We start from the raw sequence: 20,329 nt of genomic DNA on the forward strand, positions 1-20,329 counted from the left end.
GCTTATTTCAAAGAAGACTTTGAGCCCTAACTCAAATATTCAAACTTAAAGTTTTGGGTTACAGTTTTGCCATAAAAATGACAACATAGAGTATCACCTAAAAAGCACCATATCAGTACAAAACTTGGTGGATCCTTGTAGGATCCTGAATTGAGGTTGTGTTTCCTGAATGGATGGGCCAGGATATGTTGCAAAGTGAATGGAATTAGGAAGAGATCCAAATACCAATGATTTCTGACTTACAGTCAGGTAGCAAGTTGAAGACAAAGTGGGATTCCCTTTTTCAGTACCATAGTGAGTTCAACGCACCTCTCAAAGAAGCAATAGAAGTTATTCAGTAAGAGGAAATCAAATGTTTACAACTGAGATGGAAGAATGCTGTTCATTTTTATTTTTTTTATTTTTTTTTTTTCTTCTATTGCTGAAGCACCAGAGGTGCTCCACAGAATAAGTGTGGAGAATAAGCAATATCATTATTCTATATTTTTTGGAGTTTTCTCCAAATAGATGTGTTTATTTTCTGTTGAAAATAGAGATTCAATTTTACAGGATATAGATCACCTTAACCCTTTAACTGTCACCCCAAATACTGTCACATGCAGGTCAATGGGTCAATCAGGGCACCGGCAGTTAAAAGGTTAAATATGAGTAAAGGTTAGTATTTTTGTTTGGTATTGTTTTGTCATTTTTTAAACTCCAAAAACCTGGCACTACAATGGGAGGACATTTAATTTTGAAAGAATTTGGTTGTATGATATATACATGATAAGTATATGTGGTCTTTCTTAGTCTATCATATTCTTTATAAATTTCTAGTATTTATATTTATAAGGTTTTCTTCAAGCAGACAAAATCTGTAAAATGCCCCTGCTGTGGAATAGTTAAAATTTATATCAAACCTTTTACCTCTCATTTGTGTCTCTTTATGATTTCTTTGTGTTTGTTGCAGAAGTTCTATCATCACCAGCAGACATTGTCATGAAACAGAAGGAGATAGACTGAAGCACTATCTTCAGATCAGGAAAGTATGCAATCAAGCATTGCTTTGCAAGTTTATAATTTCTAAAAACTTGACCTAAAGGTTTATGTGAAAAAAGATCAGCCCTACTAAAAGATATCTCAACACTCCTCTAGGGGGCAGCACATTCGTTTGCAGTTCTGCTTCACAGCTAGAAGGTTTAAACCTGAAGGTGGGTGGAGCCTTTCAGTTCAAGGTTTGTAAACTCTTCCTTGTTTTTTTTCCCTGCTTGTTTCTTTCAACCCCCACAAGTTTTTGTTTTATGTATTTGGTTCATTGTCACTAATCCACATAATCAGGTACAGTTTTTATATCATTTTATGTTCTCTATAATGCAGCTTAGAAATGCTGAAACATTGTGAAACATTCTACCTTGGTAAATATATATGTAACCTTGTCCAGCATACTCCTGATTTCCTTCAGCAAGTCCCCAAGCTTACATCTGTAAGGTGTTACATTACACACATTAGATCCTGACATTCATTGCCCTGATTGGATGGATTCTGTTAAGTTGCCTCTGACAGAATTAGGTCCCCATCGGAAATTGAGTGGGGTAAGACCGGTTCAGATGGAGGTAAAGCAAGAACTGTGACATTAATTCCTTTAGCTGTGCTGATGCAAGCTCCTACTGGATCCTGGACTGTGTAAATCCAGCAGCCTCTATTCTCATTTGAACACTTTCATTTATCCACTTTTAAACACGTAGTCACAGTGTGGATAATAAACAGATAGTCTGAGGAAGGTTATCACTGCTGGTTTTTATAAGTCAAAGTATATGAAGTAATATAGCCATCTAATAAATTCAGTTGGAAATTTTAATTTTTTTGTGTATTGGCAACATGAGCAGCCACAGTAAGAGCTTTTGTGTTAGTAATTTTATTGATTGACATAGGTTCCTTCAGTCCAGAAAAGCTGCTGATGATGATGACCATTAATCTTTGAACTCAGATAAAACAGCAAGAACAATTTTTGAAATAATATTCAAAGGGAAAACTCTAGAACAGGGATTGCTGGTCTCCTTCAGCACCTCACTCCATCTCAAACAACAAATCCACAACTGTGACATTCCATTCATACGTTTCACTGATGTTCTGGGGTTTATCTGCTTTAGCTATGTGTATCACCATATCATGCTTCAGTTGCCTTGTCATTAGCAGTGCTAACACTGCTGTCTGCTGTGACCTCAATTCATTTAGCCCTTTGTTTAAAAAAAACCTCTTGGAGTTTTGCAAACACTGTGAAAGTGGAGAGCCAACCCAAGAAAATACCAACTTTAAATAATTATGGTCAGACTTGCTCCAAATTTTTAGTTACTTTGCTTGGTCCGTTCTCCTTATGCACTGTAACTTTAGTGTCTAAGAACCAATCAATTTGGAAAGTTTGCTAAATTATCAAAATTACTTTTTCTGGTTTACTTCTTTTCATTATGTTGTGCCCCCCATGAAGCTCTCTGGTGACCCCCGGAGGGGGACACGCCCCACTCTTTGTAAAGCCCTGCTCTACAATTTATGATTCTGCCCAATGAATTGTTTCCCTTAAATACTCCTGGTGTGGCAGACCTATAATTTTCACTCTATAAAGCTGTATAAAAATATTTTCCCTTGTGACTGTGGTGAAACCTAACTATGGTTCTGTATAGAGTACCTGCTGTTGAAGAACATATTCAATTAGCTGCCAGCTGCTGAACTAAGTTGGCTGCTAGAAGTTTAGTGGAACATAGAACTGAAAGGGAAAGCATTTCAAAGGTGAGCTCACTTCGTTCTGTACTAATATTTTGTCCTTGGGAATTTGTGTGATTAATTTCTGAAGTTATAGATTAAAATTGATGTCTTCTGCAATGCATGTGCTTGTTTTTCTGGCTGAACGTGCCGCAAAATTAGTAGGAAAAAGACTTGTCATGTATCAATCAATAATTTCATAAATTATTTTAACCAAACATGGTTTCACATACACTGAAAGGCATATGATGAACACTTAATAATGGCACGTTTCTATAATGGTTCCAGTTCCTTCAAGATAAGATGGGTGCATTATTGAGGCCCTCTGCTGAAAAATTAACTAATATAAAAACAAAAAGCATTGCTGTTAGATAAAGCAAAATAACAGTTAACAAGCTTTCTTTAGCATTTAGTAAATGTGTCCACAGTACAGCTAGCTGATAGAGGAAGTTAGAAAGCAATAAGTGCCCATGAATCAAATGAAGACTCAGAGAATAACACTCAAAATTGTTTATTTATCTCAATATGGAGGTTTTAAAGGGCAGATCATTGTTGAAGTGTGCTATTTACTTTTTAAAATTAGCACCTTGCTTTTATTAAGCTGTTCTCTACTAGTTTGAAAACTTTTCTAGGATGATGCAATGGGTCAAATGTTACCAATGAAGTGGGAAGGGTTGGCGGGGTTCTTGAGGGTGTTATTATACAATGCCATTTATTTCTCAATTAAGGTGTAATGTTGACATAATCAAGTCAAAAGTGGAGAGCAGTTTGGTTATTGCAAAGACCCAAAGCTTAGCTGTAGCAGCAGAAAGGAATTTTCTGCATTAAATTGCATTTAAAAAAAAAAAATGTAATTAATGCATTGTTGTTGAGTCATTAGTACCTTTACCGCGTGGCTTCCGCTTATTACCCACTAAATTTGGACTTTTATCCAACATGTTGTGCTTGAATCTTTTACTCTGGCAGATCAATTCTTGCTCAGAACTGTCTTGTGAGGCTTGCAGTATCCACGAGTCTTCTGAGGCATTTTGCTGCCCTCAAGTGGCCATAAAACTGTTAATTTTAGATTACATTATGAAATGCATATAGTTTTATCAACCTTGTTTAAGCAACAAACTGTTTGCACTGCAATAGTAATTTGAAGAAATGTTAGAAGTATTGCAATTACTAGGCATTGACTGCTTCAGTTGTTGTTCCAGTGTGTTGTGATCAAATAATGCTCGGGCATGTCTTCCTTACATACAATTCTTAACTAACATCAATATGTGTGTGTCTATTGCAGTTTTACATGTGTGTGCCATCTACAACATCTATTTTATTATATTATTTAACTAGGCACAGCAGAGGTACAACTGTTCTCCTTTCTACAACTCATGACCGATTGTGAAGCCTTATGGTGGTTCAGCACAGAGGTCCTACGCTGTCAAAGGGATATAACCTCAGAAACGACCATCAAATATGTAATACTTCATTGGGTAAGGTATATAAGCACGTTTAATTTGGTACACATATGAGCAACTGACTAAAACCTTTTGCTCTTACATGGTGCTTTAGTTAGATCAGCATTATTCCTGGCACCTTTATTTGAGATCCCCAAATTTCTGTCATGTAACTCACACACATTACAGTAAAGATAAAGTCTCAAAACTGTAAAGGTTGGACACATTCATGTAGCAGTTTGGGAACAAAATGTACTTCCTTAAGCAGCATTAACTTAGTATTTTGTCTGCTGTAACTGCTAAACCACAAACATGGCATTCTTCAACCTTTCCGGAACCAAGTCTATCTGAATAGCTTGGGATGCTCGTGAGGTCATTGCTTTATAAGAAATGTTCATCACTTGATCAATTTCTTTTCTGTTGGAGTACTTCAGATTTCACTGTGAAAGTACATATGGATTATTTTCAAACTATCGTTAAAGGTTCCATCTGCTACAAATTTACATACCCTCGACATGTTGGCATATCTGGTGCTCCAACAAGTTGGCATTTCAATGAAAGAGACTGATTCCTGATACAACAAGGTATGTAGTTTCCACTAAAGAGTTTATTTAAGTTGCTGTGTCCAAAAGTAACTTTCAGTTGATGGTTTCTGAATGTTCATAAAACTACAGTCTCAACTCCCAATTGTCATACAAAATGCTAAGCACAATCAATGTGTAGACACTCTTTCTGCCCTGCTCTATACTCAAGTATGCTTTTTTGCTAGCTACTGGTGGTACCCATGAACCTACAATCTACCACTGTTTGAGAAAGGCATGCAAAAGTGTATTTCATATGCTGAAGATGTAAGTATGTTACTTCTTTTTCATAGGTCTCTTAATTTGGTTTCAAACAAATTCATATGGTGTTTTTTGTGTGACAGCTGTCACACAAAAACCTTGGGATCATCTAGATCAGGGGTCTCAAACTCCACTCCTCGAGGGCCGCAGTCCTGCAACTTTTAGATGTGCCTCTGCTGCACCACACCTGAATAGAATAATTAAGGCTCTGGAGAACTGGTCTACACAAGGTGGAGGTAATTAAGCCATTTCATTCCAGTGTTTTGTACCTGTGGCACATCTAAAAACTCCCTCGAGGCCTGGAGTTTGAGACCCCTGATCTAGATGATCCCAAGAGACAATCAATCACATGAGAATATTTCTTTAAAGTACATAGACTTCTTCAATCTCAGAATTATGAGATCCCATAACTGCCCCTTTCTACTTTTGGCACAGATTTGTATCTGGATTGCAGGCATTTAAAAGTTCATAAAAGTTTTATGAGGCAGTTAAATGTAAATGTTTTGATATGTTTCAACCTGTGATTCAGGCGCAGATTCTGACTTGCCCCAGTCTAAGGTCTTAGAATAGGTTCTTTGTGTTTTGTGTTTGAAGATATTAAACGTAGGTTGGAGAATACTGTTGTTAATAAAGACTCTCCAAAAATGAGTATTCAAGGCCTATGCTTAGTCTTTGTAAGTTACAAAAAGGGTAACAGCATACCGGTATCTTCGCCAAACAGCTCTAAAAGTTCCACCAGTTCAATACTCGAGGGATGTCTTTTAGATTTCAATCACATATAAAGGATCTCTTTAATTCATTCTTTTATTTTGCAAGTTTTAACTTCTATTGACCCTTTCTGGTTTGGCAGCTAGAAATCTATTTCAACCACAAAAGAGTTGAATAGACCGCTTATCTTACCGATAACTTAATCTAAGTGCTCTGCCACTAAAGGAAATCATCTTAAAATGAGAATTTATTTTAGCTATACCAACAATGCATGAAAGAACACTTGGGGCACAGGTATCTAAGAAGATATTTTGCACAGTATTCTGGGTGAATTCCGAGGGATGCTATAATGTTAGTAACTGAAGATGTTGAGTATCCGCTGTTACTCTGATTAGAGTGGGTAATGGTCCCTAGAAAAAACAAAATGCATGGATTAAGCATGTGCAACACATCAGGCTATATTAGTTCCTGCTATGATGGATTCAGTTCTCTGGATACACCTCTTATTTCTACTCAGATTTTGTATTCAAATTATATGTCTATTTATGGAATGTGATTGCAAATCTCAGCAAAATCTAGACCCCTTAAGTGAAGGGTGTCAAACTCCAGTCCTCAAGGGCCGCTGTCATATAGTTTTTAGATGTGCCACAGGTACAAAACGCTGGAATGAAATTCTTCCTTGAAATAATTACCTCTTCCTTGTGTATATCAGTTCTCCATTGCCTTGCTAATAACCTAATTATTCTATTCAGGTGTGGTGCAGCAGAGGCACATCTAAAAGATGCAGGACAGCGGCCCTTGAGGACTGGAGTTTGACACCTGTGCCTTAGGTCATCTGATGCTAAGTGTTATTTTTTGTCTCAATCTGACAATATTTTTGAGTTAAAATGTTAGGATGCAATGACAGAGTAAATAACATGATCAGGGTAAAGTTAGTGTTAGTTTAATTGGATTGTTCGCAATAATAAATCTGAGAGTGATTCTCAGTCTTCTTACTTTAGAAACGCCACCATGTGGTAAAACTGTAGTTCATTTCGCAATTAATAATTGTTAATCATTTTAGTAATCCCTATATTGGTACGGTACAGCCATATGCAAATGTTAGTATATAAAAAATAGCAATAATTTTGTGTTTCACGGTGATTTACAAACTTATCTTGAATCATTTGTATAAAGCACACAATAAAGATTTTAGGTAACTTATTAAAGCTAAATAAAAAAAATACATATTAAAAATGTATGTATCTGAAGTGAATTTAATACTTAAAATTTTAAAATGATGCAATTTATCACAAGTTTATTAAGTCTTGCTTTGCTGTCATAATTTAATGTTGCAATATAAATATTTTTTTATTATTATTACTGGTACATTACTGTGCTAGCTTTGTTCCTCATCTCTATTTTTTATTTGAACAAACACACTAGAAAAAAAATTGTTGGACTCAGATGAGAACTTTTAGGTTAGAAAATAAGTTAAGGGTAAAGCTTTGCCTAGGTTCCCGTTGCAGGATATTGTTCTGGAACAAGGTACTCCTCACGTAACTGGGACTGTCGTAATGGGATCATCCTGTGGATTTAAGAGTTATTTGAAGGGCCGTGTATTTTAAAACTAGAACACGGTAAACAGCAGAGTTCCAGATTCTTCAAATTGACATTGAAAGTGTGTATTAAAGGTCTACTGCATTCCCTTACTCCCCAGAGCTGATGAAATGCAACCATGCACAATAGAAGATAATCTATGACTTTTCTATTGTATTCTGAGACCTCTGTGATTACTGGTAGAGTTAAAGAAACAGAACAGAACAGAAAGTTACAGAACTTCTCTTTATTTGTCATGAAAATTGGCATCTATACAGAAAATATTTCAAATTAAATATGGAGTATTTAATAACATCTAATTCTCTTGATAACCCAAGTGGCTTTATGCAGTGAAAAATACATTTTCTAGCACCAGGTGTTTAATTTAACAAGACTTAACATAAAATCTAATTGTTAATCCCAGTGAAAGTCCCTGGGATTAAGCAATTCATACCATTTGTATGAATTGCTGTTATTTAATTGGATCTTAGAATGTGTATCATACATTTAGAGACTTCATGACTTGTTACATGGAAGGATTATGTAGCTGTTGTTGTACACAGTAATCTTCTCACTAAGCCTTGCATCGTTATTTACTGTTTACCTGAGGAATCAGTGGAGAGAGTGGGAACAGTGTGATTTCACGTCTCGTCCTGCCATGACACCTTGAGCAGCGACTATGGCTGACACCTTTGACCTTCGGTAAAGGATTTGTGGGATTGTGAGTGGAGTGAAGGATTTAGGGTTTTAGTGGCACATGGCAAAACAGTGGGTCTGTGGGTCAGTGTGTCAGTATATCAGTGAGTCAGTAGGCTTTACATTTTCTCAAACTAGGTCAGCTATTTACTTTCATTAAATGAGGCTAATGCTAGAACTTCCTGGTGTCACACTGCTCACCTGCTTACCAGTCAACATCTAACTCTCTTCATGCTCATGTTCTAACACCATCACACGTGCACTCACACGTTCAGCCTTCACCCATAGTCCTCACCAAAGAAAAACAAAAAGCCTTTATTCCTTGAGTGGTTAGATAGAAAGGCAAAGTGTATGTTGCCAGTCACATTTGAAACAGATGCAAAATCATGCTTCCATATCTGTCTCAACAAATCCAGCCATGCTGAGCCACAGAGAAAACGTGATGTCACAGATTACTTTCAAGAATCAAATTACAAAATGTGCACCAATAAGCTGTAACTGAGGAGACTAAATTTAATTGAACCTTTTTTAAATTTCCACATTTTTCGTACAATTTATGTTTGTATTTAAGTCAGCGTGAATCTATCCAGTTTAGATTATCAAAGCTACATATATTTACATACTTTGCATAAATCTTCTTAATATGTTTCAGAATTATCTGTAAAGTTTTATGACATGGGTAACTTTACACGATGTTCTCCCCATTAGTTGGCCTGTAGTGTAACTGACTCAGGTTTGTTAGCCACCCTGCTTGCACACACCTTTTCAGCTCTGCTTATTCCTTCTTTGAGCCATTGCATTACCAATTTTGTTGTCATTAAGTCAAATTGCAATCACTGTGCTTCGGATCTTTGCATGCAAGCTTTTACTTTCTGGTAAATGTTTTTAAATGGTCTTTCAATAATTCTGTTTCCTCATGATACCCGCAACTTTATGAATTGCATCAGTGCTTCCTGTAGCATAACACCCCCACAGCATGATGCTGCATGACATCATTCTACTTCATGGTTGGGATGATGTTCTTAGGCTTTGAAGCTTATGTCCCTCTGTGAAGTTTAATTTGGTTTTTCATGTCACTTTTGGAATAATGACCTCTTCCTCTGTGTGGGATTTCAGCTTTACCAAATAACCTTTGACAATTCTGGCCCCACCAGCCATTAGCAAACACCTGCTGGAACTTTGCATCTGCTGAGCTTATATCATGAAATATTTTGCAGTCCAGTGCACTGTTTGTAAATGCTTACTAGAGGAATGTTGATGAGATGACAAGCTAAAGGTGGCATGTAATTGAAAAGGAACTTCTTAAAAAGACAGAATCTCAATTTCAAGGTGTTAAATTGTGAAGTTAAATTTCTTTTCAGTCATGTTTGAAATATACAGTATTTTTATGACAACTGAAAGTGAAGTTAATTGATTGTGCTATAAAATAACACTATGTGGCTCCTTTAAGTATAACACTGCTCCTTTAAGTAGTCTTGTTCACTTGTTCTTATTGTTGTTTATTTTTTTTCACTTCATTGAATTGTACAGCACTTTCATCAATTTCAGAATTTTATGTGCTTCATAAACAAATTAACATTTACATTTCAGCCACTGCTAAAAGAGGTCTTGTTTCATTGTGGATGATTTATTCATCATCTCCTCAATATCTTTTTACTTTTTGTTCTGGGTTTATACACAAACTTTGAGGCAGAACAGATTTCTAAAATCATTTCCTTGAAACCCAGAAGTTATTATCTGGCTGGAAATGACACAAGTATCACCCAAAAGGTCGTAAGACAAGGTACAATGGCTTTTTGAAAAACAAAACAATCTGAAATGTTTTTTATGTGTTAACAAATAGTGTCATATTAAAGATAGTTCAGGCCCCTCTCTTTAATTTTTGGAGACATCTTTTTTTCTTCACTAGTTCACTTTTTCTTCTCACAAACTATTGACTGTTGTTGCATGTCTGCACAGGTATTTCTACATTTCTTTTTAAATATTATCACTGTCTTTTAGAAACCATGTGCTCATGGAAATTACATTAGAGTTATAAACCAAAGAACCTGCAATGTAACTGACTAAAGGTGGTTCACTCAAGAAGCTGAAGGAAGATGTGCCACTCTGCAGATTTTTAGTTGTAATACATATGAATCTTAATTTAAATAAATGTACATGGTTAGTTGTTATATGGCAAAAAAAATATTTTAAAAAATCCTTTTTGGGCACTGAATGTGGGGCAGTGTTACTGAACTTTTGTTCCTCAGACAGCAGAATTGGTTGCTCAATAATTAGAAGGTCAGTAGTTTGATCAATTGCTCAACCTGTCCACATGTTCAAGTGTTCTTGTTTAAGATATTGAAACTGGAAAATTACTTTGTTTAATGCGATTGTTATCCCTGTAACAATAGAAAAATATGCTTCATTTCAAAATGTTATGTCTTGGTTATTTCTTATGGCACTTCAAACCAAACTGTAGGTTGTGCTACTCCAAACTATTTTCTGAAGGAAAAGGTGTGATTGTTTGCCATTCTTAGAAAATCACCTGTGATGATTCATAATTTGCTATTGGCAGCAAAACAAAATTCTCTGATATAGCTCACTCTAAAGGTTGGTCCTACTGCTGCTCAAACAAGTAAACAAGCAATGTGCAGAGGGATTTTAAATGAAAGTTCAGTATTCTGGCTCTTTCAGGGTCATTTAGGAATTATTTTTTAACTAATAGCTGATCGAAATTTGATTTTGCACCTGATTGATAAATACTGAGATTTTCATGTTCAAAACCTTCATGCAAAGGACAAATTTTTTAGAATAGATCTCATTCTTTTCTCTGTTTCTTGCTAATTTACAGGTTCCCTGTGAAGTGACTCCCTTTGGTTCAACGACAAGGTTCTGTCTCATCAGACTTGATCAGGAGTTATTCACCAGTCACATCCTGCAGGTTCCTTCTTCTGATGTATGTCACAAATAATCACATTCACAAACTCAAACATATTTATAGTTCATCGGTTTTACCAATTATGACCACAAACATCAGTATACTTTATTGGGACTTTAAATTGTAAACCAAAAAAGTTAGAAAATAAATGTAAACCTGATGAAAAAATTGTACATTATCTTTCTATTTTTATTTCGAATTAAATGTAAAACATTTGGAGAAATTTGTATTCAAGCTGTTTGAATTAATTTCTGTAGAATCACCTTTTTCTGCATTATTGCTGCAAGTCCTTTGGGATATGCTTCCATCTGTGTTGCATCTCAAGACAGACATTAATTCTCTCAACCTACTTCATGATCAGGCAAATTGGATTTGTGGCATCGGTGAACATTTTCTAATCTTACACAAATATTCACATTTAAATCTTTGCAGATTTAAATGTGAATATTTGACTAAAACATTTTAACAAGCTTTTCTTCCACTGCTCAACCAGAATAAATGCATGTTGCTGATGATAACTCCCAAAACCTATGGCTAGTTAAAGAAATGTTACTTAGCTACATGACCAAAGTTGTGCCACATAATAGTTGAGTTATTAATGATGAGGATTAGGCATTTGTTTGGGATCGAATATGGATAAACAGCATCTTTGCCCTGGAAAATTTCATTTTTGTGCCAAAGTGCCCCAGATGGTGATTATAGTCCATTTTGGATGATGTAACATGACTGTGCTGTTGGCCTTGTAGATAGAGTTGAGAAATGTATTTCAGAGAGCGAACAATATGTTATGACCTAATGATTTTCAGGAAAGTCAATTGTCATGGTCGTCAGCATTTTGCAAAATTCAACAAATTCAAAGTTAAACATAAAACATGATTATATCAGTTCAAATACAATTTTTCTTCTGATGTTCAATATGTTTGGACCACTAGCCCGCTATATTTTAACATATCGTTTCCTTGTATAAATGATTATTTATTTACTCCGATAGTAGTGCCTCAGATTTAGATTGCAATCAATCCATAATATAAATGCGTGATAGGAAAGTGATTGCATGCCAAGGGAGTGGGACGACTGTTTACTCATCAAACACAGACGGTCCATAAAGCCACTTCTACTGTTTGTATGAGCAAATATGCTCTTTGCCCTAGAAACGGCACCAGTATGATCATAATACACGTGCATCTTCTTGAAACTACAAAAAGTAAGACTGATGATTGTGTGAACAAAAAATCTTATTGTAATGAATTAATAGTTTATTTTCTTAACACAGATGCAACTACATGAGCATTGCTTACTGTGAATATTTAAATAAGAATGAGATTCATCTTCTCTCATGGGTTCAGCCCATGAGCCTTAAGAGTTAATGACATAAATTAAACATACACAATTAATGCAACACAATATATTGGTTTATAATATATTTTATTGAAAAATGCACAGATATTAAAATTAAATAAATTCAATATTATTTTTGTTTAAAAGTCTATTATAAATCGTCAGTGTTATACAAAATATAGAATCATATAAAAATAAAGAAAATGATTATATATTTAAATAGACACAGAATGGCTTCTGTTATCAGCAAGTGTATTTACAACATAATATGTTTGAACACAGCTAAAGCTTATGAAAGTAAGCAGATGGATCCCCTGCTTATACTTTAGGTCATGCCCACTTTAGCTGTAAGTACAGTAAAAAAATACCCCTCTAGCAAAGTTTGCACTGAAACTACAGTAAGGGTGATAAAGTGCTTGTCTTAGTAGTGGTGCGGTGCACTAACATGTCACAATAAGCCCTGGGACATGATATATTAGAGGATATAAACAGGGTAAGCTACAAAAAAAAACTAAAAATATACATTCCATAAATAGAAGATAATATGATCATGTTCAGCCAAGAAAAGCTTTGTCATCATGATTTGAACCAACAGATGAACAGAGCCTGATTTAAGGAGTACACTGGGTTACTGAGATATTCAGCAACTGAGAAACACCTTATTATGAATTATGCAAAGCTCTATTGTAAGCAATTTCATGATTTTTTTTACCTCTAACTTACCCATTTGAAAATTGCAAAATAAGGCAAGCAATGAATGAACAATAAATGAAAATGTGTTCTAAGATACCATAACAAGCTATTTTACCACCAGCATGCTTTAAATTAAACTATTCCCATTGAGGTTCTTATATTTTATAATATAACACCATATATTTTCCAAATATGGCTATTCTGGTTCAATGACCAAAAAATAATGACAATCTCAAAAGAGGGGATTGTAGAGCCAATAAGACGTTCTAGCAAACAGAGACACCTTTATTATCTATTACTGGGAAGTTACTAAATTTACATCACTCCTGAAAACTTTAGACTTTGAAAGCTATAATTGCCAACGTGCATCAGCACATGCTCATTGACCCACCTGCCTCACAGACCTTCACATTAGCAGACCCTGAGGCAATAGCTAAATGTTTGCTCATGCTGCTGAGAAATGACCTTGGGTTCATAAACTGTCGAAGCCACCCAGCTCATTAGAAACTTGTGTAAAGAATACAGTGAATATGTTGTTAAAACATATTTCAAATCTATGTTGCCCACAGTCAGGACTCAGACAGATTTTTCCTGCTCTAACCTCTACATCTATGTATGTGTCGAGGTATCTATGCATACAAATGTACAGCACATTTTGATTTAGTCTTTTCAATGGTGGGATTTCACATTTCATAAATCTGAAGAGAGATCCTTGAAATTGTCTTAAAAGTCTTCAAAATTGCTGCAAGACTTCAGTATGCATTTAGAAAAAAAGTGAACATTTTTTGCCATCAGTGCTTGAATATAAAGGACATAACCAAATAGTCAGCTGTCTCTTCACATCCTAAGAGGATGAAAGGAGATGAAGACAGAAGCAATAAAATAAAGATTTCTAAAGAAATGTGGTGATTAACTAGTCGGCCTAAATCCAGACCTAAAAGCAGTAAAAAAAAAAAAAAAAAAACATCAAGCCCATAAACAAAAAACAACTAAATAAGAAAAAATAAAAATTAAATGACACTAAGATAAAAATAAAAATTGTATTACATGCCCTTGCCTCAATTTTTTGGAAATTATGTCGTGGATTTGCTTTTTTCCTCTTTTTTGTTTTTACTGCAGGAAACAAATATAAAAAGACATTTTACTGAGTCTAGTAAATAAAACAACAACAAAACTTTTAAATCAATCTGGCATATTTGTACACTTTCCAAGTAAATGGTAGAACATTTTTTTCTGAGAGAAAAAAATTATTTTTACTTAGGAAATTTAAAAAATCTGATTATTATTACTATTATTTTTTTGCTGGGCAGATTTGTTTCCCCAATCAATGTCCCTGCAGTACTATTTATTGTTGTTCTATCTATCTAACCTAAAAACAATATTCCAATTCTGCAAAAATAAATCTTTTTTTTTTATTTGTATTAAAAAAAATACTAAAAACTTTTCTGTAAACCCTTTGACAAAGCATTTTGTTTCTTAAGATCTTTAAAACAATTACTAATAATACCATAATTTATTCACAGGGATTAAGTTTTAAAAAGTACATGAAAACGTCACAATATAGGCATTCAGTGTCTTTGGTTATATTTTTTGTGTTATATTTTAGCCACATGTGAAAATCTCCTACTACTGTAAGTTGTCCAAAGCAAACATTCCTCTTTAATTTTTTAGTCTTTAATATCTGCGTATTTCAGATTGCCTCTAATGCTATTGTTTATGTGCATCCACAGGACTCAACTATCATGTCAGGAACGTCTGTTTTGACGATGCTGTGCTGAGAGTTGAAGTAGACCATGGACAGAGGCCGGCGCTCAGTGGGGATGCAGCATGAAGCTGTGGCTGTGTTGATGCCATTGACTTTAAGCTGGCTGAAGACCGTAGCATGGAATGAGGATGCTATGCCCGGGGAGCCGGCTAGATGCTGGGGGCACTGACCCATGCAGTAGTTCATGTGGTAGCCTTCAGGTGCAATGATCCACTCATCCCACTGGATATCCTTAAACTTGATGTAGAAGTCTCTCTTGCAGCACACTGTCACCTCGTCTCCACAGCGCAGTGATCGCTTTCTGATTAAGTGCTTGGAGTGGTCATCACGCAGACGCACCTGGGCCACCATGAAGGGCTGGTTTGCTTTGTCAGTCGAGCCATTAAAGGAGCAAAGGTTCCTTTCACCCTCTATGCAGCTGACCTCAAGCCGGAGTCGTCGCTGACCTCCGTCCAAAAAGGTCTGCAGTGTGTGGGTGATGGGGAAGGTATGCCAGTTGCTCTCCTTTACCTCCAGCATCTTTTCTTTCACCAGGGTGCGATTAGAGCCTGAAGTCTCTTCGTCTGCTGAGAGGAAGACCCGGGCCAGGAGGCGGGTGTTCCGGTGAGGATCTTCAGAAGATTTGGCATAAATCCACAGAGAGGACTGAAGGACCTGGATGCTCTTGCCTTGTTCCTGCAGAAACTGAAAGGTAAGGCTAAGGCTGGCCTTGTCACCGCTGTCTGAATCATCTATGAAACAATGACAATTTAAAAACAAACACAGACTGTTAATATTTTGAACATCTCAAGAGGTTGTCACCTTAAAGCCAAAATGGAATGTGCTGAAATGATTGCAAGATAAAGTTATTAAGTCCACTTTCTCTAAATACAGGTCAGGGTTTTTGTTTTTTTTAACCTTTGCTTTTTATTTTTGTGATAGTTTAATCTGGCATAAAGAAATGATTCTGCTGGAGCTCTTTAGCTATGTCTTAAATCTATCTGCTGTCAAGCACTTGGCTTTAGGTGCATCTATATTTTCTTGAAAAACTTTGATGTAGCACTCGATATACACAACATTTTAATCCCAATAATTTCTATATGTTTAAAGGTTATGTAGTTTATTAAGTTATTTGTTCTGCTTTTTAGACTTGCTTGGGCATCAAGCATCCTAATTATTAGTAAGTCAGCTGCCTTTACAATGAGCCTTTTCTTTTTAAATATTTCCATATGCTTTTATAACAACACAGTCTTCGACCTATTTTAATATTTCAAATGCAAAAACCACTATGAAATCTTTAGGACTACTGAAGGGGGCGTGATGTTTATCTAAAATCAAAATTCAACTAAATGAGCATTTTGCGCAGGAATAATCTAACTTCTCTGTATATGAATATGTATATTTGGCAGTAATGCGATTTCAGTCATTTCTCACATGAGTATAAGAATTCAAAATAAAACATTTTTTTTATAGGGGGAACACCGACCCATGCACTTTTACGCACGAACTTGCGCAAAAGGTGCGCTCATGCAAAGTGTTTAAAAGTCATGCCAGAAAAGATTTACAGTATGAAAATGAAAGAAAAACTTACTTATATCTGCAAAGCTCACTATTTCATAGCCTTGATCTTTGGTAGGTAAACTGTTTTCTAGTTCAAGGGTGCCGTCCTGTCTGACGCGCCCCGAGTGCAGCTTGCGCAGCGCAGTTAGAAGCGCCACTTTAGGCACAGTCTGAGTGATGTTCGGTCTCTCTTTCAGGTGGAGCTTTTCCAAAAGTTGCTGTTTGGCGATCTCTATCATCATCTTCTCCTCTGCGTCTTTTTCCATTGCTGGTAAGCCACAGGACGCGCAGGCTGGGGAGCCGCTGACCCGGAGCCCCTTCAGCAGCAAAGCTGCCAGTAGCAGCAGTGAAATAAGTGAAAAAGACGGCGTCATCCTCCAGGATAAAGAAAGGTTTTGCATTTTTTTTGGAGTTGGAATAAGTTTACTAATAAAATAAATCTTCTAAAAACTCTCCACTGAGTGCTTCTTTCCACCCAGTGTTGTCAGAGGTTCTTGCTGGCAGCTGTGACACAGTCAGGACAGAAGCTGGAAAGCAGAGTGGCGTCTCACCCTCCTGATGCTGTAGATATGTGGGGTAATCCACCAAAACTTGTGACACGTTGGAGAGACGCACCAATGAGCGCATCGGGGCACCGGGGAAATTACGCATCAGAGTGTCCTCTCCCACAACACGGACAATCACACAGCACACGTTCACACGTTGGCAGTCGATTCACGCTTACTTTTTCTTACCTTTGTGACAGCCTGATCTTATTTTATGGCACCATAATAAATGCGTAAAGTTATCTGTTGGTGGACAAGGATCTGATCTTATTTCTGTGCCACGTTGCGCTCTTTGGCGCAACCATAACATCTGAAGCGTTCAAAGTCGCAAAGCTTTGCCCTTTAACCCAATTTACGAATGGTACCCGAGAAGCACAATCAGCGTAGTTCAACATGTGAGAAAGGGCTGGGCTCTGTGAAAGCGGGGACGGCATTTAAAAAACAGGTTCCGTCATGTTGTGTGCACGGTCACAGAACAAGAACCAGGCAGTGAAGAGGACGCATTCCTCGTGTCTCTGCTGTGTTACGAAGCGGAAAAAAGAACAGTAGAAGAATAACTCCCTCAAGCTGCTACAAGTTTTCTCAGCCTGGGTTCTGGTGATGTCTGTCAAACAGTAACCAACAACTTATTTAGATCAAATAATGTGCTACACGTGATTTTCAATATTTTAGTAACACCAGTTCTCCGTTACATAAGCCAAAAATTCTTGCAAACAGTTATTCATAAAGTAGGTCAATATGTCATGCTCAAACATGATGTGGCAGTAGCGTCCTTTGATACGTGCACCCATTTCGTAGTGCAAAACTAATAATATTAAATACACAATAATGAGGTACAACTTTGACTGACATATAAATTCTAAGATGGTTTTAATTTTCCATTTAAGGTTTTTACCTCAAGGCGAAACAGTAAATTTTAGGGGGGGAATTATTCTCAAGTCTCTGACACATGATTAGGCTACTTGCCTGCCGACAAGTGGGCAATAGGAAGTACTACAACTAAATCCAGTGGCCGTCCAAAGTGTAACAAAAGATTAAAAATGATGAAAATCTTAAATTATGTAAACTATGTTCTAAAACACAGCTATGTAACATATTGGTCAAATTATAGGATAACTTTAAACCCTAATCTGTCAGGGTTATGAATAATTTTGAACTTAAGAGTTGTTTACTAGGGGATGTTTAAAATATACATTTTAATTCTTGCAACAGATTCCCAATTGAGGTAGGTCTGGACTTTTATTCTAACAGATTAAATTCTTTCACAATTTCTCTTTTCATATGATTGGGGTAATTTTCTTACAGGTTGAAATTTTGGAACACCAAAACTTGAATAATAATTAAAACCATAGAAAATTGGGTGAATATGTGTGTTCAACTGATATTTGTGAATTGGACAAGATTGGTGAACGGAAAAATGAAGTGGGACTTCTTCCACCTTATCACAAATCAACAACTGGTTAAAACTTGACAGAGTTGGGTGTTCCGACATAGTGGTGACCCCAAAACATGTCAAAACTGGTTTTAGATATAATAACAAAAGGTGACATTGAGCTGCTGGAATGGTGCCAACCTCAAAACTATTGTAAATGCAATGACTATTCTTAAGAGCTGCCCCACCCAAACCAGAAAACCTGATCTAACCCTAGGTCTACCTTTAATTCCAAGAAAGATGCTGCCAGAATTATGAAAGAAGCCTGTTGCTTGATACAAAAAATGTTTTTCTTAGACTTGCCAAGCAACATTTCCACAAGAATAGGTGAGGCTACCTGATATTAAATGTTGATACACACTGTATAAAAAGAGGCAACTTTTTTTTCTCTCTGCCTGAGATAATACCAGATTTTCTGTTTTAGGTCATAATGTTACCAAAAGTATGTATACTGTAGAATAATTACAAGTAGCCTTTCTTTCTGTTGTGACGCTAATGAAAACTCAACATCTGAAATTAGTACATCACATCAGACAAACAAAACATCTCCCAAATGTGCCTTAATGTAATCTATATTCAAATTTATTCAATATGACTACACATTTCCATAGCACATTTTAGAATAGCCTTTTAAATTTGACCTTATGACCTGTCAAACATTTGCTTTCACAATCTTCTCATTGATTGCTCATACACATCTTTTCAACTCCGCTCACAGCTTTTCAATGGAACTTAGATCAGGGCTTCGAAATCCCTCTCCAAAACATTGACTATGTTGTCCTCAAACCACTTTGAAAGTGATTTGGTTCTGTCAATTTGAAAGAGTTTTTTGTTTGTTTACTGGTTGATATGGTGAGCTAAGATGCATTTTCTTGCATTGGAAAAGTGCAACACAACAACATCAACAACAACAAAAAAAAACATCTCTCCTTGGTGTTTTGGCTGTTTTCTTTTCATTTTTATGCTGTCAGACCATGCATCCTATTCAGGTTTTCTTTAGAATATGTACTTCCATTTCAAACATACTGTCACTGTCCTAAAATAATGACATAGGTTATTATTTTACTCTTAAGTTCTTCTTAAAATAAAAAAAATATATATTTGAGCATCTTTTTCTGTTATTCTGGCACTGCACTTATTGATAAAGTAAAATTTAAACACACAAGTGTTGACCTGAAAGTACTATTTATGTGGCCCAGAAAAAAGTTTTGACAGGGCTGGATTTGGTCCCCAGGCTTTGAGTTTGACACAAAGGCATCAAAGAGAGTAACCCTTCATATCACCTTGGAACCCAGAAACCAGCAGATCCTGATAGTTGCACCAAACACTCAATACCACCAATTACCCAGTCAGAGGTGGGATTCATCCACAGGAAAACTACCACCCAAGTACTGTCAGATCTTTCAATATTCAGGGATGTAGCGAACAGAAATAATTTTGGTAATCATAACTGGCTTAAAACTGAAAAGGTTAAGCATGAGAACTGGTCCTAAAGAATTGGTCCTGGCTCCTGGTGTGGCCCCTATACTGAAGAGATAATACTAAGTTAATTTCTTATGATGATATGAGCTGGCACATAAACTGCAACTAATTTGTCCCTTTAACTTATTATTATTATTTTTACATTCACGGTTTTACTTTAGCAACAAAATAAAAAAATATATAGTATTGCACTCTTAGTAGGATCAACTGTGTTGACAGGATGACAGTTTTCTTCTGACAGATTAGGGGTTTGCAACCTGCAGCAGTTCAGGAGTCACAAATGGCTCCTTAGCTCACTTAATATACTAATTAAGTGATAAAAATGTGCATTGTTTTTTTGTTCTTTTGTTTTGTGTTTCCTGTAAAAAAAGAAAAGAAAAGAAAAGAAAAACAAAACACTGACCCTCTTGGTAATTTGCACCACAACTGACACTGGATTCAACTGAAGGTCCTTGTCTGAACGACAACCACCTACCAAAGACTAAAAGGGCACCCTTTGGTTTTCGCTTGTCGTTTTCGGGTTTTTTGGCTTCTATTTAAGATCGATAAGGCTTTAACAACTTTCTCCGTACTCTGAACGTCTCTGAGTGAGCGACGGAAAGGTACGTCACTGACG

The 20,329-nt window shown here is 36.1% G+C and overlaps 2 protein-coding genes and 1 long non-coding RNA gene across 3 annotated transcripts in view; 2 read left to right on the forward strand and 1 right to left on the reverse strand.

The window, feature by feature from the left end:
- The first annotated feature begins 4,942 nt into the window (after positions 1–4,942).
- LOC122834193 lies at positions 4,943–14,818 on the forward strand. Its single transcript, XR_006371149.1, has 3 exons — positions 4,943–5,023; positions 10,833–10,937; positions 14,681–14,818. It is a non-coding gene; the product is annotated as an uncharacterized LOC122834193 (long non-coding RNA).
- Positions 12,328–17,159, reverse strand: LOC122834192 (inhibin beta B chain). Its single transcript, XM_044122382.1, has 2 exons — positions 16,286–17,159; positions 12,328–15,446 (listed from the first exon to the last, which is right to left on the reverse strand). The coding sequence occupies exons 1-2, from the start codon at positions 16,653–16,655 to the stop codon at positions 14,665–14,667; spliced, it is 1,152 nt and encodes a 383-aa protein (XP_043978317.1). The 5' UTR covers positions 16,656–17,159; the 3' UTR covers positions 12,328–14,664.
- A 3,094-nt stretch (positions 17,160–20,253) lies between these two features.
- Positions 20,254–20,329, forward strand: part of LOC122834013 (R3H domain-containing protein 2) — a 46,839-nt gene continuing 46,763 nt past the window's right edge. Inside the window, exon 1 of the mRNA XM_044122065.1 lies at positions 20,254–20,315. The gene's annotated coding sequence lies outside the window, so the exon portion shown is untranslated. The remainder of the gene's footprint in view (positions 20,316–20,329) is intronic.

Source organism: Gambusia affinis, linkage group LG07, assembly GCF_019740435.1.
Source record: "Gambusia affinis linkage group LG07, SWU_Gaff_1.0, whole genome shotgun sequence".
NCBI classification, from domain to species: Eukaryota; Metazoa; Chordata; class Actinopteri; order Cyprinodontiformes; family Poeciliidae; genus Gambusia; species Gambusia affinis.

What these genes read in the sequence shown, in the direction of transcription:
- LOC122834192 (XM_044122382.1), bottom strand. Translation starts at nt 16,655, where the DNA reads ATGCAAAACCTTTCTTTATCCTGGAGGATGACGCCGTCTTTTTCACTT. An exon ending in AGTGAGCTTTGCAGATATAA is followed by an intron (nt 15,447 to 16,285) that starts GTAAGTTTTTCT and finishes ATTGTTTCATAG; the next exon opens with ATGATTCAGACAGCGGTGAC.